Source organism: Citrus clementina, unplaced genomic scaffold (genome assembly GCF_000493195.1).
Source record: "Citrus clementina cultivar Clemenules unplaced genomic scaffold, Citrus_clementina_v1.0 scaffold_6, whole genome shotgun sequence".
Classification (NCBI taxonomy): Eukaryota; Viridiplantae; Streptophyta; class Magnoliopsida; order Sapindales; family Rutaceae; genus Citrus; species Citrus x clementina.
This window is the reverse complement of record NW_006262139.1, coordinates 828,462-854,093: the sequence shown is the minus strand read 5'-3', so window position 1 is coordinate 854,093 and position 25,632 is coordinate 828,462. Positions and strand designations below refer to the sequence as shown.

General features: G+C 34.5%; 3 protein-coding genes and 1 non-coding gene across 4 annotated transcripts; 2 read left to right on the top strand and 2 right to left on the bottom strand.

The window, feature by feature from the left end:
- The first annotated feature begins 1,466 nt into the window (after positions 1-1,466).
- On the top strand, positions 1,467-12,938 carry LOC112097216. The gene is given in 10 exon segments (XM_024181837.1): positions 1,467-2,130; positions 3,069-3,187; positions 3,441-3,737; positions 3,840-4,087; positions 6,437-6,663; positions 7,657-8,676; positions 8,734-9,315; positions 9,790-11,699; positions 12,436-12,847; positions 12,850-12,938. Coding segments are annotated over 10 exon segments (5,568 nt in total).
- On the bottom strand, positions 6,921-7,029 carry LOC112097569. The gene has a single exon (XR_002905099.1). It is a non-coding gene; the product is annotated as a small nucleolar RNA R71 (small nucleolar RNA).
- Positions 12,939-13,302: 364 nt separating the features above from the next.
- Positions 13,303-13,977, top strand: LOC112097215 (probable cytokinin riboside 5'-monophosphate phosphoribohydrolase LOGL8). Its single transcript, XM_024181833.1, has 2 exons — positions 13,303-13,720; positions 13,862-13,977. The coding sequence occupies exons 1-2, from the start codon at positions 13,303-13,305 to the stop codon at positions 13,975-13,977; spliced, it is 534 nt and encodes a 177-aa protein (XP_024037601.1).
- A 3,057-nt stretch (positions 13,978-17,034) lies between these two features.
- LOC18040051 (probable LRR receptor-like serine/threonine-protein kinase At3g47570) lies at positions 17,035-22,127 on the bottom strand. The gene is made up of 3 exons (XM_024181831.1): positions 21,854-22,127; positions 18,043-19,661; positions 17,035-17,946 (listed from the first exon to the last, which is right to left on the bottom strand). The coding sequence occupies exons 1-3, from the start codon at positions 22,125-22,127 to the stop codon at positions 17,035-17,037; spliced, it is 2,805 nt and encodes a 934-aa protein (XP_024037599.1).
- Between the last annotated feature and the right edge of the window lie 3,505 nt (positions 22,128-25,632).

Genomic DNA, 25,632 nt, shown 5'->3' with positions numbered 1-25,632 from the left:
ATTTAGTCATAATTTCGATTTACGAAAAATAATTATGTCGTTTCCTTGATTTAGGAGGATCCGCGAGCGAGAATCGGTCCGCAGACGTGGACGATAACCGACCGTGAACACCGTCACTGTGAGTGGAATATACAAAACCTATTTTCATAGTTAATTATGATGGTAATGCATGTTTGTGAAATACGTATTTTAAATGTTCTGATTTAATGATTTCCTCGAAATGGATTTTATTTACGCATTGGTATTTTATTAAAATGTTTGGTTATTGATTTTACGTATCGACTTTGAATAAAGCATGATAATATTTTAAAGATAAGAAAAGTGGATTCAAATGTGGTATGATTTAAAATATGGTTAAGAGGTATGTGAATATGAGTATAATGATTGTTTTTGAAATCATTAGACAGTAACCTTCCCTCCAGATACATGTGATACAGATGAGATGAGAGGCTTTTGGGGCCCGTCTGAACACACATAGAGGCTTTGGGCCGTGTGTTTGGGCGCTTTTGCCTTTTGGGGGCATATGCATGCGGTATGATGATTACAGAGATACAGATATGAGATACAAAAAGATATTGAGATACAAATGATACAGATGGGATACAGGCCTTTAGGGCCCATTTGAGTACACACAGAGGCTTTGGGCCGTGTGCTTGGGCACTTTTGTCCCTTGGGGACTAGATTATGCATGCACAGATATGATGAGATATGAGATGGTATTTCCCTGTCTATCCGTGTAGCTCCGGGGCATGACGTTACCCATATAGTACGTCATTGCCCGTTCGTTGAGGTCCGGATATGACGAGATTATTTCCCTGGGTACTTGTTTGGTGATGATTTTCAGATTTGTGAATTCTATATGATATTGTGATATGATTTCCATGGTTAGTAATCTGATTTAAATGTTTAATGATTTATTACTAATTTCTCGCTTATGGTTTAATGAAATCGTGTTTGGAAATGATATGATTATTTCTTTTTAAAGTAAGAATTAATTTTCAAAACTACTATCCACTCACTGATCTCACTGAGTTTTAAACTCACCCCGTTTTTATTATATTTTCCCCCCCTCACCAGGAGGTTGCAGGTACACCAGACTGACCCAGCGACTGTAAATATATTTTGAGTCTTGGCCACGTGATGGTGTTAGAAGATATAAATGTTTTTGTTAGGACATCTTGGTTATCTCGTCCTGTTGGGATTGTATAATTTTGTTATATTATTCTTTTGGGATTAAGAATAAACTGAGATAATAATATTAATTATAATATTATCTTTAGAGACTCCGGAGATATGAAACTCAGCATTTTGGTTGAGGATGTTGATCACTGGAGTTTGTTGTATATTGAATTATATTGGGAGTGTTATATTCATATTGTAGATTGGGAGTGTCATATATATAAAGGAGACTCTGTCGAAGTTTCGGCAGAATCTTTACTAATAGAATTTTTATCAAATCCGTTTTGATGAGACTAGATAGACTCGCCTGGGGGGGATTCGGGGTGGGTCGTTTCAGAAATGGTGTTTATGAATTGAATGGTGAAGTCATAGCTAGGGAATCTGGTGTTTCTATAGATAGCAACATAGATAAAACTAAGCTATGGCATCTTAGGTTGGGATATATGAGTGAAAGGGGACTCAAGGAGCTTGAAAAGCAGGGTGTACTAGGTGGAGATAAGATAGGTACTATACAGTTCTCTGAAGATTGTGTGTTGGGTAAGTCAACAAGATCGAGCTTTAACAAATCAGTTCATAAGTCAAATGCTATCTTAGACTATGTACATTATGATCTTTGGAGACCAGCTCAAGAACTATCTTTAGGTGGAAAAAGATATTTTGTTACCATCATTGATGATTTTTCAAGGAAGGTTTGGTCTTATGCTTTAAAGAATAAGGATAAAGTATTTGAAAAATTTAAAGAGTGGAAAAGTTTAGTTGAAAGTCAAACTGGCAAGAGGGTTAAGAAGGTTAAAAAGCTGATGATAGATAATAGGTTAGAATTTTATAACCAGCAGTTTGAGAGCTATTGTGCAAAAGAGGGCATAGTTAGGCACAGAACTGTGAAGTTGAATCCTCAACAAAATAGGTTGGCAGAGAGATTGAATATGACATTTATGGAAAGAGTAAGATGTATGCTCATTCAATCTAAGCTATCTAAGTCAATGTAGGTAGAAATATTAATGACAACAACATATCTAGTGAATTTAAGCCCTTCATCTGCTATAGGATTTAAAATACCTTTTGAAGTGTGGGGAGGGGGGTAAACCAGCTAGTTATGGTAACCTGAAAACTTTTGGTTGTTTTGCTTATGTTCATGTTAGACAAGGAAAACTTGCACCTAGAGCATCGAAAGGGGTATTCATAGGGTACCCAGAAGAGGTGAAAGGGTACAAAATCTATTGTATTGATTTAAATCCCCTTAAATGCATAATAAGCAGAGATGTCATCTTTAATGAATATGAATTAATAGTGAAAAGGCAAACTATTGAGGGAACAAACTCTAGCACAAAGAATTCTGAGGTAGTGGAGTTTAAGGTGGATGTATCTAGTCATTGAGGCATCAATGAAGCTGCAGATTCTCAAGATGCTGATAGTGATGTAGATAACACATTGGAAACTCATCAACAAACACAGTAATAATCATGTACTCAGGAAAAAAGTTATCAACTCACCAAGAACCATAAGGTCACTTAAGCAGTTTGGTTATGCAAACATAATTTCTTTTCCTTTAGCAGCTGCACAAGACATTGAAGTTGATGAACCAAATACCTTTAAAAAGACTATATAGGGTCCTCACAAGGAAAATTGGCAGAAGGCTATGGATGAAGAAATGTCTTCTTTATACAAGAATAAAACTTGGGAATTGGTTAAGAGGCCAGCAAATAGAAGAGTGGTTGGGTGCAAATGGATCTTCAAAGTTAAAAAGGCTTGACTAGTTTAGAACCTAAAAGATTCAAGGCAAGGCTGGTTACAAAGGGGTACACACAAAAGGAATGGGTGGATTAAAGAAGTTTTTTCTCCTGCTGTCAGACATGCATCCATAAGGGTGATTATTGCCTTAACTGCAGTTGAAGACATGGAACTTGGTCAACTTGATGTCAAGACTACCTTCTTGCATGGTAGACCCCAAGAAGAAATACTTATGGCTCAACCTAAAGGATTTGAAGACCCTTTGAAGAAAGATCATGTTTGCTTGTTGAAGAAATCATTATATGAGTTAAAACAGTCCCCAAGACAATGGTACCTAAGATTTGATGAATTCATGGTGACAAATGGATTCAACAAGTGCAATTATGACTGATGTGTTTACTATAAAGTAATGAAGGGCAGTGCATATGTGTATTTGTTATTATATGTCGATGACATGTTATTAGCAAGTACGGACATGGAAGTCATTGATGATATAAAGTTTATTGCTTAATTCTGAATTTGATATGAAGGACCTGGGCAGGGCTAAAAAGATATTAGGGATGGAGATAAAAAAGAACAAGAAGGATGGTATGTTGTTTCTGTCACAAGAGAGATATATAAAGAAAGTATTTGCCACCTATCAGATGAATAACTCCAAACCAGTACAAACACCTTTGGCCTCACACTTCAAACTCAGCTGTTCACAGTGTCCAACAACAGAAGAAAAGAAGCATGAAATGGTTAAAATCCCTTATAAAAATGCAGTGGGGTGTTTAATGTATGCAATGGTCTTAACTAGGCCTAATATTGCACATGTTATTAGTGTTGTAAGCAGGTATATGGCCTCACCTGGAAAGGAACACTGGATAGCTGTAAAGTGGATTATGAGGTATCTAAATGGTACTTTAAATTGTGGATGGATGTATTAGAGAAACACAAGCAAAGGAGATGGATTTTGGGGTTATGTAGACTCAGACTATGCTAGAGATTTGGATAGAATAAGGTCCCTGACTGGTTATGTGTTTATGCTCAATGGATGTTTGATTAATTGGAAAGCTACATTGCATTATGTAGTTGCTCTTTCAACTACAGAAGTTGAATATACAACTGCAACTGAAGTTGTAAAAAAAGCATCATGGCTTAAGGGGTTGGTGTCAGAATTGGGAAAAATGCAGAGGTCAGTGCCAGTCTTTTGTGATAGCTCAAGTGCAATTCACTTGAGTAATAATCCAACACATCATGAGAAAACTAAGCATATAGATATAAAGATTCATTTTATTAGATATGAAGTCTCAAAAAGGGCTATCAAACTAGTCAAAATACATACAGGCCAAAATTTGCAGATATGCTTACTAAAGTTGTTCCAACAGCCAAGCTCAAGCTATGCTTGAACATAACTGGGTTAAGTAGCTTTTAAACCTGCTGTTGATGGAGAAGGAGTATGATTGGGAGTATTGATTCAAGGTGGAGAATTGCAGTGTGTTAGTGAATCAAACTCAGGAGGTTAAAACGACAACATTTAATATGGAAGTTATAAGCTGAGGTCACGGAGAAAGCACATGTTTCACTTATAACCAATAAACTTCAAAACGACAGCCCAGACATGTCGTTTGGAGCATCTTTAAGTGATACATGTGAGAGGCATGTGAGCAGCTTCAGCTCAAGATCGTTATTTCTATTATCCACGTGTCAGGAAGTTGTGCAATCTGGGTTCATGATTCTTGTTAGTGATGTAGTTATAAAGCTAAGTAATACAGCCACTTTGAGACGATGATTTCTAGAGTGATATGAAGGAGAGAAAGAGGAGGACGGGTTCTAAAGGATTCTTTGTATTCACTTGTATCTCTTTGTAACAGATTCTTCCTTGATAATCAATAAAAGACTAATCAAAACGCCTCTATCGTGGATGTAAGTTGTGCCATTATTGGAACAACTGAACCATGTAAATCTTTGTTTCTTGTTGCTTTGTGAGTTGTTTTTTCTTCAATCTTTGTGTTTTTAATATTTTGTATAATTATTTTTATTAATAAAATTAGTTTTATTTCCAATTTTAGTTGTTTTTATTTCTTTTAATTATAAGTAATTCAATTTTACTACTTCTTTTTATTTTAATTATGCTTAACTAAATAATATTAGTTAGGGGAAGGTGAAACTCTTAGGAAATAAATATGATTTAATCAAATTCTATTTTTTAATTTTATAAATTAAATTATTTTCTATCTAATTTTATACATGTTTTATATTTTGAAATTTTGATTTATTGTAGACAAACAAATGAATTTGGCACAATAAATTCTTAAGATCTTAATATAAGGCATGGTGAAATGGTATTTTGACTTATTATAGACAAATTAAATTTTGGCACAATAAATACTTAATCCATCATAAAATTAAAGGGAAAATAATAATAATTTGTATTATTAATCTTTTGGGTAATAAATCTAAAAAAATTGGCAAAAAGAATTTATTAAGTTTTATTTATTTCTAAGAGTGGATCCATAACCCTAACTAGTTCAATTCCATAGGTTCATTTAAATTTAGTTGTTTATATTTAAGTTTTAATTTCAATTTTTAGTTAAAATAAATAAACAAATTAAATATTTTCTCTGTGGATCGACCTCGGACTCACCGAGTTATAATACAACAAGACACTCTTATACTTGGGAGTTAAAAATTACTTTTAAGTTGTGTCAAGTTTTTGGCGCCATTGCCGGGGAAAAGTTTTTTTATTTGATTTGTTTTTCCGTTTTTTATTTTTCTCTTATATGTAAAATTTCGTTTGCCCCCTTTTCCTTTTCTTAAATTCTCTTTTGTCCCCATATCTTTCATAATTCTCGTTTCACCCCAACAATTCCCGTTTCTAGCCCAATCTTCTAGTAATTACATTCGGACCCCAATATCTTTCACTTTCATCCCAAATTGCTCAATTCTAAACTTCTAAAAATTACAGTTGGACTATAAAATTAGAAATAATTTGCAATAGAATCCCTAGACGAAATTCCTCAAAATAATCAAGACTTGGACATACTTTGAACATACTTTGGACATACTTTGGACATATTTGGACTTATTTTGGACTTAATTTGGACCAAACTAACTTTAACTACTAACTCTAATTACTAACTTATTAACTTACTAACTGCTAACTCCTAATTTTTTTTTTCAGTTATTTAATTTTCTGCATTTATTTAATTTCGTATTTATTTATTTTTGCTTTATTGGTGGGTTCAACCACCATTTTTTTTATTTTATTATTTTGTGTTTATTTTATTTTATTTTATTTTTGCTTTATTGGTGGGTTTAACTACCATTTTTTTTCTTTTTCTTTCTTTCGCATTTATCTTATAGTTAATTTTATTGTTAATTGGTGGGTTCAACCACCAAAATTGTTATTTAATTTTCTTTTGTACACTTATATTATTTGCTTATTTAATTTTTTTTATTTATTTTGTTATTAATTTGTGTGAATATTATCTTTATAACATAACCATTGCATGAGACGTTGGTCTCGATCTTCAAGTGGCAGGTTAATTCGTAGATCTCAATCTCCACCACCAATCATGGATGAGAATCAAGGCAAAAACGTTTTGGGCGAACTTAATCCTCAAATTGATCAGGGAGACAACCAATCTCAACATGGGCATGATCAGAATCAACCAAGGACTCTGAGAGACTACATGAATCCAACCAGAACCGAAGCACCGTCGTGTATAGTATTTCCTCCAGAAGCATCTCGATTCAACTTTAAACCAGGTATTATCCAACTTTTACCAACATTTCATGGTTTAGAATATGAGAATCCGTACTTGCATCTAAGAGATTTTGAGGAAGTTTGTAATACATACACGGACCAAAATTGTAGCATGAACATAATTAGATTAAAGCTTTTCCTTTTTCATTAAAAGATAAAGCTAAAACTTGGCTACAAAACCTTAGATCTGGATCAGTAAGAACTTGGAATAACATGCAAGAACAGTTTTTGAAAAAATTCTTTCCACCTCATAGAACAAATTCTTTTAAAAGGCAAATCACTTCTTTCACTCAATAAAATGGAGAAACATTATACCAATGTTGGGATAGGTTTAAAGAGTTGCTTAACATATGCCCACATCATGGTTTTGAAACTTGGCGATTGGTCACTTACTTCTACGAGGGCTTAATACCCCAAAGTAGACAGGTTGTTGAAATGATGTGTAATGGTGAATTTAGGGATAAAAATCCTGAAGATGCACTAGATTACCTTGACCAATTAGCTGAAAATGCACAACATTGGGATACTATTGGGAACTTTTGAATTGAAAATAAGCAACAATCATCTCCATCTAGTGGAGGAATCCATAACCTTAGGGAAGATCATGATTTACAAGCAAAATTTGCATCCCTAGTTAGGAAAGTTGAAGCTTTGGAGCATAAAAAGAGTGATCAAGTAAAATTTGCTCAAGAAATTGCATGTAACATATGTAATTCGAATGATCATTTCACTCAAGAGTGTCCCACTTTGCCTGCACTTAAAGAATGTCTAAGTGATCAAGCTAATGTCATTAACACTTTCAATAAACCAAACCCATATTCACAGACTTATAATCCTGGTTGGAGAAATCATCCGAATTTCAGTTTGAGGAATAATAATAATGCACAATCTTCACAAGCACCACCTCCACAAAATTTTCAAAATCCTCAGCCTTATGCACCATATGTTCCACCACCCTGGAAAAATCTGGAAGACACAATGCATTCATTCATCAGAAAAGCAAGATGTTATTAACAATCAAAATGCACAAACTTTTTCTGATTTGAAAGATACTCTTGCTAAAATTGCTTTTGCACTCACCATTCAAGAAAAAGGAAAATTTCCAGCCCAACCACAACCAAATCCTAAAATTCAACAAAATCCACCCATAGACCAAGTCAAGTCAGTTATAACTCTTCGTAGTGGTAAGGTTGTTGATAGACCTATGCCTGAACCTTATGAAAATGATGAAAATTCAAAGGGTAAGGAAGGACTAAATGAACTTACACCTAGTGAAGAAATAACTAGTGTTCCACCTGAACCACCATTTCCGCATGCATTGAATAAACCAAAGAAATCAAACCACTCTTCTGAAATTTATGAAATCTTTAAGCAAGTGAAAGTTAACATTCCTCTATTAGATGCAATCAAGCAGGTTCCTTCATATGCCAAATTTTTAAAGGACTTGTGCACTGTTAAGAGGAAATTGAAGGTAAGAAAGAGTGCTTTCATGGCCGAACAGGTAAGTACAATTCTGTCTACTAATAATAAGTTGAAATATAAAGATCCTGGTTGTCCTACCATTTCTTGTATTATTGGTAACCATAGAATTGAGCATGCTTTACTAGATCTTGGTGCTAGTGTTAATTTGCTTCCATATTCAGTTTATCTTCAACTTAATCTTGGTGAGTTAAAATCAACTTCAACTACACTTTTGCTTGCCGATAGATCAGTTAAAGTACCAAAAGGAATAGTGGAAGATATTTTAGTACAAGTTGATAAATTTATTTATCCTGTGGATTTTATTGTCTTGGAAACTGAACCTGTTGTGAATAATTACAAACCAATTCCTGTAATTTTAGGTCGACCATTTTTAGCAACTGCTAATGCTTTGATTAATTGTAGGAATGGTTTAATGAATTTATCCTTTGGGAATATGACTTTGGAATTGAATATTTTCAACATGTGCAGGCAACCTAATGAAGAAAATGAGAATGAAGATGATACAGATGAACAAAATGAATTGTTTGAATCTTGTATCAAAGAAAATATTCAAAAAGGGGATTTTTCTAAACTTTCTAATGTTTGTTTAGTTAATTCAATTGAGTCAAATAAGCAACTTGAACTTGATATTTCTAATATAAATTCGTTGCTTGATTCTGTGCAGACTTCACAAAATTATGATGACGAGCCAAAATTTGAGGAGCTTGGAAGTATTGAAAAGACAGAACAACAAGAAGCACCTAAAATGGAATTGAAACCTTTGCCTGAAGGATTGAAATATGCTTTTCTTGGAGAAGAACAAACTTATCCTGTTGTGATTTCGTCTACTTTAACAAGCGACCAAGAAGGTAAGTTACTAACTGTTCTTAAAAAGTATAAAAATGCAATTGGATGGACTTTAAATGATATTAAAGGCATTAATCCCTTAATCTGCACACATAGAATTAATTTGGAAAAAAATGCTAAAACATGTCAACAACCTCAAAGAAGATTAAACCCACACATGAAAGAGGTAGTCAAAACAGAAGTCCTTAAATTGCTTGATGTAGGAATTATCTACCCTATTTCTGATAGTAAGTGGGTAAGTCCTACACAAGTAGTGCCTAAAAAATCTGGAATCACTGTTGTTAAAAATGAAAAAGGTGAATTAATTCCAACACGAATTACATCTAGTTGGCGCATGTGCATTGATTATAGAAAATTAAATGAAGCCACTAGAAAAGATCATTTTCCATTACCATTCCTTGACCAAATCTTAGAAAGAGTAGCAGGACATCCCTACTACTATTTTTTAGATGGATATTCGGGTTATTATCAAATTTCTATAGCACTTGAGGACCAAGAAAAGACCACATTTACATGTCCATTTGGAACATTTGCATTTAAAAGAATGCCATTCGGGCTTTGTAATGCTCCTGCAACATTTCAAAGATGTATGTTAAGCATTTTTTATGATATGGTTGAACATTGTTTAGAGGTCTTTATGGATGATTTGACTGTGTTTGGGAATTCTTTTGATGATTGCCTTGATAATTTGGAGAAAGTTTTAAAAAGATGTGTTGAAAAAGAACTCATGTTGAATTGGGAAAAATGTCACTACATGGTTACTTCTGGAATTGTTTTGGGTCATGTTGTTTCTGTTAAAGGAATTGAAGTTGACAAAGCAAAAATCGAAGTCATATCTAAATTGCCACAACCAAAAACAGTTAGAGATGTGCGATCCTTTTTAGGACATGCAGGATTTTATAGGAGGTTTATAAAAAACTTTAGTGCCATATCTAAACCACTTTGTAACCTCTTATTAAAAGATGCACCGTTTGAATGGAATGACGATTGCCAAAAATCTTTTGAGAAAATAATTTGTCTTTTAACATCTGCACCTATTATGCAATCTCCTGATTGGTCTTTACCGTTTGAATTAATGTGTGATGCAAGTGATTTTGCTATTGGTACTGTTTTAGGACAAAGAAGGGATGGTAAGCCTTTTGTGATTTATTATGCGAGTAAGACTTTGGATAGTGCTCAAATGAATTATTCTACAACTGAAAAAGAATTACTTGCTTTGGTATTTGCATTAAACAAATTCCGTTCATATTTGCTTGGCTCTAAATATGTTGTGTTTACTGACCATGCTGCTGTGAGATATTTGATGAGTAAACAGGATGCCAAACCGAGACTAATTCATTGGATTTTGTTACTTCAAGAATTTGACCTTACCATCAAAGATAAAAAGGGTGCTGAAAATGTTGTTGCTGATCATCTATCAAGACTCACATCCGAATTCTACAATGATATAACACCCATAAATGATTCTTTCCCTGATGAATTTTTATTTTCTGTTACTTCAATGCCATGGTATGCTAATATTGTTAATTTTCTTGTTACAGGTAAAATGCCTTTGCAATGAAATGCTCAAGAGAAGAAGAAATTTTTTGTTGAAGTAAAGAAATTTTATTGGGATGACCCTTATTTGTTCAAATATTGCCCAGATCAAATTTTTCGCCGATGTATTCCTAATAATGAGGTAAGTAGTGTCATTAATTTTTGTCATTCTGAAGCATGTGGTGGTCACTTTTCTTCAAGAAAAACTACTGCTAAAATTTTACAGTGTGGATTTTATTGGCCTACCATGTTTAAAGACACATATGAATTCTGCAAAAGTTGTGAAAAATATCAAAAATTGGGATCAATTACAAAAAGAAACATGATGCCCTTAAATCCCATACTTGAAATTGAAATATTTGACTGTTGGGGAATTGATTTCATGGGTCCATTTCCATCATCTTTTGGATTTGTGTATATATTAGTTGCAGTTGATTATGTCTCAAAATGGATTGAAGTAATTTCTTGTCGAAATAATGATAGTAAAACTGTGGTTAAATTTTTAAGAGAAAACATTTTAAGTCGATTTGGAATCCCTCGAGCCATTATCAGTGATGGAGGTAAGCATTTTTGTAATAAGTCATTTGAGTCTTTAATGAAGAAATATAGAATTACACATAAAATTGTTACCCCTTATCATCCTCAAACAAATGGTCAAGTTGAATTAGCAAATAGGGAGATAAAACAAATTTTGGAAAAAACGGTTAACCCAAACCGAAAAGATTGGTCTCTTAGACTTAATGATGCACTTTGGGCTTACCGTACTGCATTTAAAACATCATTAGGAATGTCACCCTATCGGTTAGTTTATGGTAAACCTTGTCATTTACCTGTTGAACTTGAATATAAATCACTTTGGGCTATTAAAGTTTTTAATTTAAATTTGGATGATGCTGGTAATGTGCGAAAATTGCAATTGAATGAACTTGAGGAATTAAGGAATGATGCATGTGAAAATTCAAGAATTATTAAGGCAAGAACAAAAGCATTTCATGATAAAAGAATTTTTCAAAAAACATTTGAGATTGGTCAAAAAGTGTTGCTTTATAATTCTCGTCTTCATTTATTTCCAGGGAAGTTAAAGTCAAAATGGAGTGGCCCATTGGTTGTAAAAAATGTATATTCACATGGGGCCATAGAAATTGAGAATCCAAAGAACGGTATCACATTTAAAGTTAATGGTCAAAGATTAAAACCATATCTGGAACATCACCCACGTGACGAGGACACCGAAATTAATTTGGGTGAACCACCAGTTCTTGATTAAGTCTTTAATGATTTATTTTATTTGTTTTACTATTATTTTACCGTTTCATTGTTTGAGTTTTTTCTTTTTCTCTAGATTGATGCACTATACATAGTTTTTTTTTAACATTGTTTTTCTTGTGTAAGCGTGTTTGTTTGACAGTTGTACATTCTCTCATCAATTTTCATTTTACATCATGAGCACCTCAATGAGAAAATTCATGTTCGCACATCTTAAAAGATTTCTGCGTGTAAAATTTCACTTAAGAGGCCTGATACAAAGCTGTAAATCACATCCACTTTGGGATCTGCAACCACCAGAATTCGTGTCCTATGTTGAGGATCTAGAGTGACAACTCAGAACAGTAGAGAGTGGCATATATGAATTTCAAATGGAGCTTGAGGTTAACTCAATGAGAGGACGAATGTAAGTTCATTTTCCTTTTATATTGTGTGCTTCTTTTTGCTCGCTTTCACGCTTGATTTGATTTTGCAGATTTGATTTTGGTGTGTTTTGATTTATTTTCCCGTATAAATGGCGGATAACGGTACTCCGTGACTTCTTAAGTCGGTATCTTCAGTTTCCCACAATAACTGAAACCCCAAAATCAAACATGGAAGAAATCTAACATAAACTCCATAAGCATTTTCCCTCTCTCCCTCAGAATGCCCTCAAGAAAATTTACAAAGCTCGTTGTGAACGACTCCGTTTGTTAATGATCAATGGCATTCCTTCTGACATTCGTTGGTTAATTGAAGCAAAGGTCCGATTAGCAGGTGAGTTTTCTGATCCATTTGTTTCTTACATGCCTGGTTTTGGTAAAAGTACGTTTGCTAAGAAAAGGAGAGCTAAACGACTTGGCTCAAAATGTCATAATTGTGTAAGACTTGGTTGCAAACGACCAGATTGTAAATCTTTAGGAATGGTTTCTGATACTCGTAAAGATAAAATTAAATTCGTTAAAGATGGCATGAGTAAAGAATCGTTGGATGATATCTTACGATCTCTTGAGACGCATCGAAGCGGATTTGTGCAACGTGAGATTTATAATTTGTGGATACTATTCCAAAAACAAAGTACAAGTTTAGTCTTGGGAATCTGACTCAAAAAGACCTTGTTTGCCAGTTTATAAGAAAACTGGATGGGAAGTCGATCCTCGACCCATAGAGGGCGTTCAAGCCGTTACTGGACGTAAAATCAGAGGAAGATGTGAGCCACAATCACAACTACCAGTAAATATCCTTTCACTTCACTGTTATTTTACTTTACTGTTATTTTATCATTTGCATTATTGCATTTAGTGATGTGATTTTGTATTTAATAAATATTTGTTTTCTTTTACTGTTTGCTTTTTGTAATCATTATTTTCTTTTTACTGTTTGTTTTTGAATTATTGAGCCACGAGCTTTACTCGTCATTTGACAAATATGCCAACCCATTTACAGCTGTTTCTCATTATTTATGTCACCAAGATCTTTAAATATGAGCTCGTTTTTCAAACACTCACAACTTATTTTTGAAAATTAGTCCAATGGCAGCATCTTCGAGTAAACAATTCAAAAACATTTGTGTGCTTTCTGGGTTTCACTATGGAAAGTACAAAGAGTTCGTTCAGGCAGCTGTAGATCTTGGTCGTGTCATAGCAGAGAGGAAACTGCATCTTGTATATGGAGGAGGTGAACGAGGGTTATCAAGACTTGTCTCAGAAGCTGTTTTTACTAGAGGAAGCCAAGTACTAGGCATTATTCCAAAAGCCATGAAACCGCTAGTGTGCATGTTTGGCCCACCAATTGGAGAAGAATTAGTGGTATCAAGTAAGCAAGAGAGAATATCTGAAATGATGAATCATGCTGATGCTTTTATTTTCTTGCCAGGAGATCTTGCAACTTTTGAGGCACTAATTACATTTGTATCTTGGGCCCACTTGAACATTCATAAAAAACCCATCGGTTTGTTAAATGTTAATAATTTTTATGACGGCTTGCTAACTTTTATTAACCATGCAATAAAGAATCATTTTGTTCCATATTCTGTAAAAAAACTCTTTATCTCTGCTTCTACTGCTAATGAGTTGCTTGATCTTTTACAAGCTTATACACCAGAGCCAGATCCAAAGACTTTTGCACTGAATTGGTCGACTGATGATGGTAGCGGTAATAGTAGCAGTAATAAGAAGTGCGATTTAGATTTAACTCTCCGTCTGTAAATATTTTCTGTTGTAGTGTTCATGTGCTGTCTTCTAAACTCTTTCTCTTTCCTTTTAAAACATTGAGGACAATGTCTTTTTCAGGTTGAGGGGAGGGAATAGTTGATAATTGTGGAATGTCTTAGTCCTGGTGATGTGTTTACAAAAAAAAAAAAAAAAAAATTTCTGTAAAGACTAACTTAGGACAAATTTGAGTCGAAGATGGCAGGATATAGAGAATGTCGTACCTCTAGAAACGCATCTTCTTAATCTTAAGGGTGTTGTTAAAAAAAAAAATTTGACTTTTTCTTCATCTTTGTTATCCGCTTTTAAGCTTCTGCATCAAGTTCAGGTGAGATCTCCTCTTCTTTTTCTTTTATTATTCTCTTTTATTATTATTATAATTATTTTGTTTATAATTTTTTGCCTATTTGTAAAATTATAAAATGTTAAGATAATGTTTAGATTAGGTTGTGGGGTGGGGATAATTGACGTATGTTTTTAAATATGTGTGTTGTTTTTCTCTTTTCTCTTTTCTTTTCTTTGTCAAAAAAAAAAAAAAATTTGTCTAGGATGGCCGTGTAAAGTGTCACGACTTTTGAGACGTATCCTAATAGTCTTGTTGTATTATATTTTGATTTTGAGATTCATAGTAAATTGTTTTTGTTCCCTTTTCTTTGAATTACCCGAATTTGTGAACTCTCCACTTGGTTATTAAGTTATTTAATTGTTTACTCATTTAACAGGTATTATTGAATCATTCTTCACACACACATTATGACACATACTAGTGGGTTGTAAGTTAAAATTTTACGGCATTTAGTTCTTTTGATTTATTAGGAATAGTATCTAAGGTAGTAGAAAGTGTATATTGCCAAAAAAATAAAAAATAAAAAGAAAAAAAAAAGAAAAAAAAATGTTTTTAATTTTGTTATATCTAGAAACCTGAGTAATTAAGTCCGTAGGGGTGTTTCAACACCTAGTACCCTAAGGTCAACTGGTCTGGGAGTCACTGACCTAAAGCTCGCTATATGGGTAATAGATATATTGTTTGTTTATTAGAAACCCGAGTAATTAAGTCCGTAGGGGTGTTTCAACACCTAGTGCCCTAAGGTCAACTGGTCTGGGAGTCACTGACCTAAAGCTCGCTACACGGGTTAGAAATGTAATATTTAAAAAACAATATATATATATATATATATATATATATATGTATGTATGTATGTGTGTGTGTGTGTGTGTGTGTGTGTGTGTGTGAATAATCTATTGCCTAAAGATATAATTTCTAATGAATTTTGGAACGAAAATGTTATTTTTCTTTTAATGAAGCCCCATAAGTATTGTGTTAATTACTGGAGCACAAAAGAAGGTTTGATGATATTCTGGATAATGAGTGAACATCAATGTGGTAAAGAATTTTGGGAGAGTTCATTTATTTGGTAATTTAGAGGATAGATGAACAACTATTAACCATGTGAATTTTATAAATCTTAATTTAATATAACGCTTTAATTGCTAGAGGGCTAGCAATAAGCTGGTTGGTTGGGGGGTGTGATTAGTATTAAAAATTGTTTAATTATCAAGCGATAATATGTTATTTTATGCTTATGTTATAATTTATATTTGTGTTTATGTAATATATTATGAATTATTAATTATGTTTTCAATATATTTAATTTTGTGTATTTTTATGTGTTTATTAGGAAAAATATTAATTTCACGTACTTCGAGGCTCCAAACAGATAAACGGAGGTCAAATTTGGATTCCGGAGGTCCGAAAACCTTAAGATCAGTCAAGATCGGCTTAAAATTGGGCTTGTGTAAAAAAAGTTGACTTTTCCTGTTGACCGAGCACTGATTGGATGATGAAATGAGCTTACAATAGATATGAGTGCATGGGATAGCTGGCAATTTTGACTAAATCTCAACCGTTCATGATTCAATGGCCATGATTGTGCCACGTGGCAATGGTTGGTGAAGCAAGTTGGAGGATCCGAATCTTTGTATTCGGGTCGACCCGATCCACCCATTAACCCGCCAAATCTCAACCGTTCTTTGGGCAAATCGGACGAGTCAAACGATGCCACGTGTAAGGTTGACTTTTGAAGTTTGACCAGCTATTGGATCTTGATCTAAAGGTTGTGGGGAGCACATGCATGAAGCCTATGATGGACCGCAAAGCACTGGATTATGAATTTATTTTTCTATAAATAGAGCCTCATTTTTATGTTTTAATGATCTCTCTACAACTCTCTTCTTCTCAAATTCTCTCCATCTCCTTGTAATCTTGATTTTCAGGTGTGTTTTTAATATTTTGTATAATTATTTTTATTAATAAAATTAGTTTTATTTCCAATTTTAGTTGTTTTTATTTCTTTTAATTATAAGTAATTCAATTTTACTACTTCTTTTTATTTTAATTATGCTTAACTAAATAATATTAGTTAGGGGAAGGTGAAACTCTTAGGAAATAAATATGATTTAATCAAATTCTATTTTTTAATTTTATAAATTAAATTATTTTCTATCTAATTTTATACATGTTTTATATTTTGAAATTTTGATTTATTGTAGACAAACAAATGAATTTGGCACAATAAATTCTTAAGATCTTAATATAAGGCATGGTGAAATGGTATTTTGACTTATTGTAGACAAATTAAATTTTGACACAATAAATACTTAATCCATCATAAAATTAAAGGGAAAATAATAATAATTTGTATTATTAATCTTTTGGGTAATAAATCTAAAAAAATTGGCAAAAAGAATTTATTAAGTTTTATTTATTTCTAAGAGTGGATCCATAACCCTAACTAGTTCAATTCCATAGTTTCATTTAAATTTAGTTGTTTATATTTAAGTTTTAATTTCAATTTTTAGTTAAAATAAATAAACAAATTAAATCTTTTCTCTGTGGATCGACATCGGACTCACCGAGTTATAATACAACAAGACACTCTTATACTTGGAAGTTAAAAATTACTTTTAAGTTGTGTCACATACTCTGCCATTTAATATAAGATTTATTAAGAAGTTAGGAGTTGCAAAAAGAAATTAAAAGACAAAATATATAAATTATGAAATAGAATATAAGTTATAACCTGGTGCTGCATAGCCAATTGTTCCCCTTACACCGACGGAGCTGGTTAAAGCTGGATTTGAGACTGCTTGACGAAAAATTCTAGCTCGTCCAAAATCACCAATTTGAGCAGTCAAGTCATTATCGAGAAGGATATTACTTGGCTTTAGATCACAATGGAGAATTGGTTCTTGGCAGTGGTGATGAAGATAGTCTAGTGCAGATGCCACATCAATTGCGATGCTTATTCTCTGAAGAAGGGTGAGTTTCTGAATTCCAATTTCTTCATCTCTTTGTGCAACTGCTTCTGGATGCAACCATTTTTCAAGACTCCCATTTGGCATGTACTCATAAACAATAGCTTTAAAGTCATGACCTTGAAAATCAATACTTGAGCATGAAGTTATGACCTTGACAAGATTTCTATGACGAATATTTTTCAAGGCTTTGCATTCAGCCTTGAAACTCTGAGAAGCTCCTTGGCGTTGAAGGTTAATCACTTTGATTGCAACAACAGTTCTATCTTCATCAAATACTCCCTTATACACAGAGCCAAAGCTACCCACTCCAATTAATTGTGTTGAAGAAAACCCATCAGTTGCTTTGAGGAGGCTTTTGTAAGAGATCCTTGGTAGTGTTTTTCTTGTCAATAGTCTTGAAGGCTGCCTGGAAGGTCCCCTCCTCCTTTTGTGCCAATAGAAAATGAAAAATGACACTATGACTAATCCTAAAAAGGCACTTGCAGTTGAGATTATTATCTTTAGTCTTTGGGAAATCTTCTGACTGCTTGATTCGTGCTCGGTGCATTTGGGTAATTGCAATTCATGTATGCCCCCACAAAGTCTATTACAACCTACAACTGATATTGCACTTGCATTTGCAAAAATTCCCCTTGTTGGTAGCTTCCCCTCAAAATCATTGAAGGATAAGTTAAGATATTCCAAAGATAGAGCCTCGAGGAATATTGGAATTTGACCAAAAAAATTATTTCACGAAAGATCAACCTTTCGAATACCTCTTGAAGCTCTAAAAAAGGAAGGAATGAATCCGCAGAAGAAGTTTCCTGCCAAATAAATCTCTTCAAGACTAGAGCAAAGACCAAGTTCACCTGGAATTTCACCTGATAAGTCATTATTAGACACATCAAAACTCCTCAAAGCTTTCAGATTACCGATCCTTGGAGGTATAGATCCAACGAAGTGGTTTTCGGCTAAATTCAGTGAAACTGAAAGAGAGGATATATTGAAAATGTCTTCTGGGATAGTTCCACTGAGTTCATTTGCGAACATTTCTAAAAATTCCAATCGTTCCAAATTTCCTAGACTAGAAGGGATGACTCCTGATAAATTGTTATCGCTTAAGAAAATTTCATATAATGATGACAAATTTCCTAGAGTGAAAGGAATTTCCCCTAAAAAATGGTTGCCACCAAAATCCAAGCCCTGTAAGTTCAGAAGCTTACCCATTTCTTTAGGAATTAAGCCTGTAAATTGGTTTTCCTCAATCTGCAATGAATATAAGTTAACAAGGTTACCTATTCCTGAAGGGATGCTTCCATATAACTGATTAGTCCCAAGGACCAAAATTTGAAGTTGACTTGATAGATTAGCGATTGAATGTGGTAATGCTCCTCTAAATTGATTTCCGCCTAAACTGAGAACTTGCAATTTGCTACAGTTGGCCAAAGAATTCATAAACCCCACCTCATCACTTTCCCCGCTTCCTAAATTATTATGTTCTAAAATTAGGTCTGAAAGATTCTTCATGCCTCCAAAATTGACCGAAAGTTTTCCGAAAAAACTGTTACTCGCAATTTCAACATATTCGAGTTTTGAAGCATTGGATAGTGATATTGGAATGGATCCGCTGAAGAAGTTTTCATTCATTTGAAAGAGTTTGAGATTAGGAAAATAAAGACCTAAACTTGGTGGAAGACTTCCATGCATTTGATTTTCAGATACCGAGAAAATGACAAGGAAGGAAAGATTGTAAATGGAAGGAGGGATTGTACCGGGGAGGTTGTTTCCGCCAATTCCAAGAGTTTTCAACTCTTTCAATTGACCTAATGAATCTGGAATATTTCCTCCAAAAGGATTCCCATCTAGAGACACAACTTCCAGGGATGTTAGATTCCCGAGAAAAGGTGGGATGCCTCCGGTCAAATTATTCATGGGTAAAGCTAGTTGTTTGAGTCTGTATAGAGAGACAAACTCAAATGGAATACTTCCTACTAGCTTGTTGTTTCCTAAGAATAGTACTGTGAGCCTGGAACAATAAGACAAGTTGGCTGGAATTTTCCCGACGAGGGAGTTATATGAGAGAAGCAGAGTTTCTAACCTGTGCAGACGCCCAAATTCAAGAGGGATTTCACCTTGGATAGTGTTATTCATAAGATTGATCTCTTTTAGGAAGCTGAGGTTGCCAATTCGAGGTGACAGTAAGCCACTTAAGGCTTTTGACCTCAGGTCTAGGGCTGTGACTCTTCTGTGCCTGCGACCACATGTAATGCCCTCCCATTCGCAGAAATGGCGAGAATCATTCCATGAGTTCAGGATCCCTTGAGGGTCATGAGAAATCATTGACTTAAAGGCCTGCAGGGTAGCAAGATCTCCCTCTTCAAAGGCTGCAACTTGCAACAATGTGATGAAAAAAAGAAACATGGATGGAAAATAAAGAGAACGGGTACTCATTTGTACAAGTGAGAAGGCAATTTCCTATTTTCCTTGGCTTGCCTTTGTATGTGAGCTTCACCTAGCTTTGAGAGTTGTAAATTCAACGACATCTTTTTCTTTCTTCTTTTTCTTCTTAATTTGAAACTTGACCGGCCTCGGTCATTGCCAAATATAAATGTTTAATCAAATGACAAGAGAAATGTGAGCATATTATACTTTTGATGTTGTCCATATTTTCTTGTTTGAGCTTTGATATTGACAGGCGTGATTTTATTCAAATTTTGGACCTTTATGAACTAATTTCAAGGTTGTTCCTTCTCCAGTTTTCCTTCTTTGTGGACAAATGCAAGTCTATTCCACAGAAGGTTCCTTGGCCTGAGCTGTTTGTCTTATGCAACATATTCTATTCCACAGAAGGTTCCTTTCCCTGAGCCGTTTGTCCTATGCAACATATTTAACTGCCAAACAAAAAGTAAAAACACCTAACATTTCCATATGGACTCATTTCATGATTCTAAAATTTAATATCATATCATAACTCTTTCATTAATTTGTTTTCAAAATTTAATATTCCAAAGCACATTAGAAAATAATCAATATGAATATACGACCAAGTCAGCTTGGGAATGCTACATATATTTTCTCTTTCTTTGTAAAAATTTAAAAGTAATAATTTCGGCTTGGTTGGTTGTTTATGTTTTTTTCAAATGATGCTCTAAGAATAAGTTGTTTAATTGATTAGTTTGCGTTTGATATGTATCTCATGGCATGGAGACATAAATTCATGCATGCCCACATATATGCTTGAGTATGTGTAAGCTGTGTGGATTTTTCTCTAGTTGATGTTAGTATGCCCGCTACTGCAATTCTGCACGCCATTTCGCTGGAAAATGTGTATGTCTTTATAGTAATTGTGTCAAATTCGGTGCCAAATTCAGCACTGATATAGGAGTCCATGTATCTTAGCTGAACGTATCGTAAGAAAGACAGGTTTTGCCTCTCCAAAGGAAGCAATGAGAGTTTTCCTGAGATTGGAAGAAAGATTGTTGTTTGTTTGACATTGAGAAGAGAGGGTCTAACTAGTACAATTTGTTAACGTTCAACCATCTGCAGTTATCTCTTGCTTTTCTCTAGTATTGTCGCAAGCATCTTCGCTTGGCTAGTTTGAAATGTATTCTAGACTTATTTAGCGACTTTTGTACTAGAAATCGTCTAAGTGTCGCACGGGTTGCTACACAACAAAACTTGTCCCGTGACACAATGTAGTCTATATTAACTCTGCTATGGATGGACAAAATCAAGTTTGGTTCAGGATTTTAGCTTGATCGGTTTTCTGAACCACTCTTGACCACTAGCATATATAGTAAACCGAAAACTTAGTTTTAGAGGTTTGATTTATTTTTGAAGAGCCAAATCAAAGTGATCCAAATAAAACCGATCAGTTCAATGAACCAAACCGAACTAAGCTACGTGGTTTTGTTCGAGAAATATTGCCCACCCATAATCCACATAAGGGGACTTCATACATACAAAAGGGTCTTTATTCTAAACCACCTAGATATCAAAGAATATCAAACAACATTTTTCTATGAATACTCACCGTTTGCGCCGAGAAGCAAGAAATTCATTACTAGAAATGCCTATTTCTCATATGCCACAGGGCAAGCCCAGAAACCCTATTTCAACCACACTAGCAAGGAGGCTGCAGCAGGAGAAATTAATAATAATAATACCACATAAGCCTTTTCTATTACCTTATTAATCTGAAATAAAATATAAAATAATGCAAGGGACACCAGTTTGAAAACAATAAGAGTAGTAATACTGCGAAACTACGGGCCATGATAGAGGTGAAAGAAAACGTAAACTCTACTGATCTATACTGTTTGGTTACTAAGAAAATCTGCTCTGTTTTACTGAGAAAACTTCAGAGCATATACTGGTTTTTATTTCTTCTTTTATTAATTATCGAATAAGTACAAAGCACACCTTTTATACATTTGTTAACAGAAAGGAAAACTAATCAGAATAAAATCTCAGCAAGCCTTAACTAACTTTGCTGAGCTGGCATTGCTTACTTAACTAACTTCAGCTCAGCAAATTCTCCCACGTGCTAACCTTGAGTTGACTGCTTGTTGCTAACCTTGAGCTGACTGCTTGTACACATTATGAGCTTCCTTAATAGCCCCCCTCAAACTCAAAGGGCATGGCTGCACATTGAGTTTGTTTCGAAAGTAATTAAAATGAATGAATGTGAGAGGATTTGTTAAGACATCAGCTATTTGTTCTTCACTTGGAATGAAGTGAATTTCCAGCTCCTCTGCTAAAACCTTATCTCTGACAAAATGCATATCCAGTTCAATGTGTTTGGTACGTGAATGGTAGACTGGATTTTTAGCTAACTTTGTTGCACTCATGTTGTCACACCAGATGATAGGTACTGAGATGCATCTTATATTCAACTCACTGAACAAAGATTGAATCCATGCTATCTCTGCACTTGCAGAAGCCAAAGCTCTGTATTCGCTTTCGGCACTAGACCTTGTCACTACAGACTTCTTCTTGGATGACCATGACACCAGATTGTTTCCAAAATAGATTCAGTAGGCACCTATAGATTTTCTGTCATCAATATCGCATGCCCAATCTGCATCTGTAAAACCTGTGATTTCCATTTTCCCACCAGCTGAAAACTTTAGACCATAATCCATGGTTTCCTTTAAGTACCTTAGAACTCGTTTACAGGCCATTATGTGCTGCAAAGTTGGAGCTGTCACATATTGACTGAGTTTGTGCACAGCAAAGGCTATCTCTGGTCTGGTTAACACCAAATATTGCAAGTCTCCAACCAAACTTCTATAACTGGTTGCATCCTCAACATACTGACCTAAATAACCTTTAACCTCTTTTTGAAGTTTCAATCCAGTCACTATAGGAGTATCACACCCTTTACAGTCCAACATATCAGCCTTAGACAAAAGATCATTAATATACTTTCTCTGAGATAGGTACATACAACCATCAGCATAAGAGACTTCTATCCCAAGAAAGTATGATAGTATTCCTAGATCCTTTAAAGCAAATGTCTTACTGAATTCTAAGATAAATTTCTCTAATCTCTCCACATTATCCTTAACTGACAGCAGCTTGGAAGATCTTCCATCAGCAAGTTCAGAGAGCAGTGAACAGGTACCTTCTGTTTCTGCACACACAAATAATCTGCATCAACAAGAGCATTCTCAAACTACAATATCAGAACATTCCTCATCAACCATACCATTGTCACCAACACAACAACAAACTGAATCACAACCACCAAATGAACCACAGCTATCTACTTCCCAGCACATAAATCAAACTCAAACCAGAAACCTTTCTTCGCAACCATCACATTCAATGGTAACCAGATCAAAATCTGGAATCTTCAAGCCAAAAGTTTACATAACCACCTTCACCAACAAAGAACCTAGTACTGTTCAAGAAGCTCTAAGTGATTAGAATTGGCATCAAGCCATGAGAGATGAATATGAAGCTTTGCTTAGGAATGAAACATGGTCACTGGTACCATTTTCAGAGGCATACAAGGTTGTTGACAGTAAATGGGTGTTCAGAATCAAACAAAACACAGATGGGAGTGTAGCTAAATACAAAGCTAGGTTAGTTGCAAAGGGTTTCCAGCAAACTGAGGGTATTGACTACTTTGAGACTTTTAGTCCTGTGGTAAAGGCCTGCACAGTAAGACTTATTTTTAGTTTGGCTGTGATGAATAAGTGGAAAATAAGGCAAGTGGATGTTAATAATGCCTTTTTAAATGGAGAGTTGACAGAAGATGTTTATATGCATCAGCCAGCAGGTTTCATTGATGATCAAAAATCCAGCTTTGTATACAAGTTGAAAAAGGCTTTGTATGGCTTAAAACAAGCTCCTAGAGCTTGGTATGACAAGCTGAAAAATTGTCTGATCAGTAATTGGGGTTTTCAAAATTCCAGAGCTGATACTTCTCTTTTCTTCAAAGAGATTCAAGGCTCAATAATACTTGTGCTTATATATGTGGATGAATAAATGGAGAGATTATAAATTTGTTGCTGGGAAAAGTTTGACACTGATAATTCAGAATTTGAACTGTTCTCAGATGAATGAAAGACTTTGTTGGTTGAGTAAGGAAATGTATTTTCATCAAAGACAACATGCCTTAGGATATGAATTTTTCCTGAACTTGTTAAACACTTGTAACCCTTGTAAGAAGGATTATAGCCAATGAAGATGCATTTGGTGGTGTGAAAATCAAACTTGTGTTTATTAAAATCTCTCATATATGGATAACATAGGCAACCAAAACACTTAAGAAATGAATAATCTGGTTTGTGTTTATAAAGCTTTTCATAAGGAGATAAAAGCTTAAGAACAGGTGTTGGTAACCTATTAATATGATATGCTGCTGTGTGAACAGCTTCCCACCAAAACTGAAAAGGGAGACTAGCTTGAGCTAAGAGTGTCAATGCTAATTCAATTATGTGTCTGTGTTTCCTCTCAACAAGACCATTCTGGTGATGAGTATAAGGGCATGAATGTCTAAACTTGATCCCATTTTGATTGAGAAAATTACTGAATACTCTAAACTCTCCCCCCAGATCAGATTGCAATTCCTTAATCTTGGCATTAAACTGATTTTCAACTTGTGCCTTGAACAATTTGAAGACTTCAAATGCTTGTGATTTAAGCTTAAGTGGATAGATCCAGGTGTATCTAGTGTAATCATCCACAAAACTAATGTAATACTTGTATCCATTTCTAGATACAGTGGGTGAAGGTCCCCACAAATCAGTATGAATCAGTTCTAACACTCCTTTTGTTTTTGTTTCTGTTGCTGGAAAACTTTGCCTGTGAACTTTGCCTAACTGACATGCCTCACACAAAGAATTTGTACAATTCACAATATCTTTATGAGAGATTTTAAATTGCTTACAAGACTTAGCTAAATGCATCAGAATCATTGAACTTGGATGACCAAATTTTCTATGTAACAAAGTCATTACATCAGATTTGGTTTTGCATTTATTGGAAACAGAATTATAACAAGCTTTAGAAGGACTATCAAAGCTTTGAAAACTAGACAACATTGAGATATGTTTATTTAATTGAGTATGACAAAGATGGGATGAAGAAAATGAAGAAGAAGGATTAGAACTCAGCAGCAGCTTGTATAGACCTTTTTCAGCAAGTCCCTGCAGCAGAACTTGTCCCTTCATGTCCTTCACAAAACAAACATTCCCACAAAATTCAACAGTTATAGGGTTATCAGATGTCAGTTTAGAAATGCTTAGTAGACTTTTGGTAATTGATGGAACAAGTAATATATCCTTAAGTGCTGTTCTGGAATGTGCAGATAAGGAATTTGATGCTCTTTGTGATAGAAATGCAAAACCAACATGAGTGATAGACAAACCTTCACCATTACCAATTATGAGCTGATCAGTACCTTTAAACTCCTCACTGATCTGCAAGTTCTCCATGTTGTTGGTCAGATGGTGAGTTGCCCCACTATCCAAGTACCATCCATCATCAGCAACTCCTTCAAAGTTAGCCATAAATGCTGCTCCAGGAGTACAAGCATCAAAACCAGAATAATAGCTACTGCCAGACATAGGATTATAAGCTGAAGACATATAGTTGAAGTTCTCATAATCTTCAAAGTTTGGATTTGGAACAGGACCATCAAAATTTGACATATATGCTGCTCTGGGTGCTTTTCCTTTTCCAAAACCCCTTGGCATTGGCACATAATCTTCAACAAATCTATGCCAACAGATATCAGCAGTATGACCAGATTTGAAACAGATCTGACATATTGAGTCTACTGGATTGTTATTGAAAGCTCCCTATGATCCATTCTTGATAACAGATGGTGAACTCCTTGGTGCT

What these genes read in the sequence shown, in the direction of transcription:
- LOC112097215 (XM_024181833.1), top strand. Translation starts at nt 13,303, where the DNA reads ATGGCAGCATCTTCGAGTAAACAATTCAAAAACATTTGTGTGCTTTCT. An exon ending in CATTCATAAAAAACCCATCG is followed by an intron (nt 13,721 to 13,861) that starts GTTTGTTAAATG and finishes ATCTTTTACAAG; the next exon opens with CTTATACACCAGAGCCAGAT.
- LOC18040051 (XM_024181831.1), bottom strand. Translation starts at nt 22,127, where the DNA reads ATGAGTGCAACAAAGTTAGCTAAAAATCCAGTCTACCATTCACGTACC. An exon ending in GTACAAGCAGTCAGCTCAAG is followed by an intron (nt 19,662 to 21,853) that starts GTTAGCAACAAG and finishes TGCAAGTTGCAG; the next exon opens with CCTTTGAAGAGGGAGATCTT. An exon ending in CTTCAAGAGGTATTCGAAAG is followed by an intron (nt 17,947 to 18,042) that starts GTTGATCTTTCG and finishes AATGATTTTGAG; the next exon opens with GGGAAGCTACCAACAAGGGG.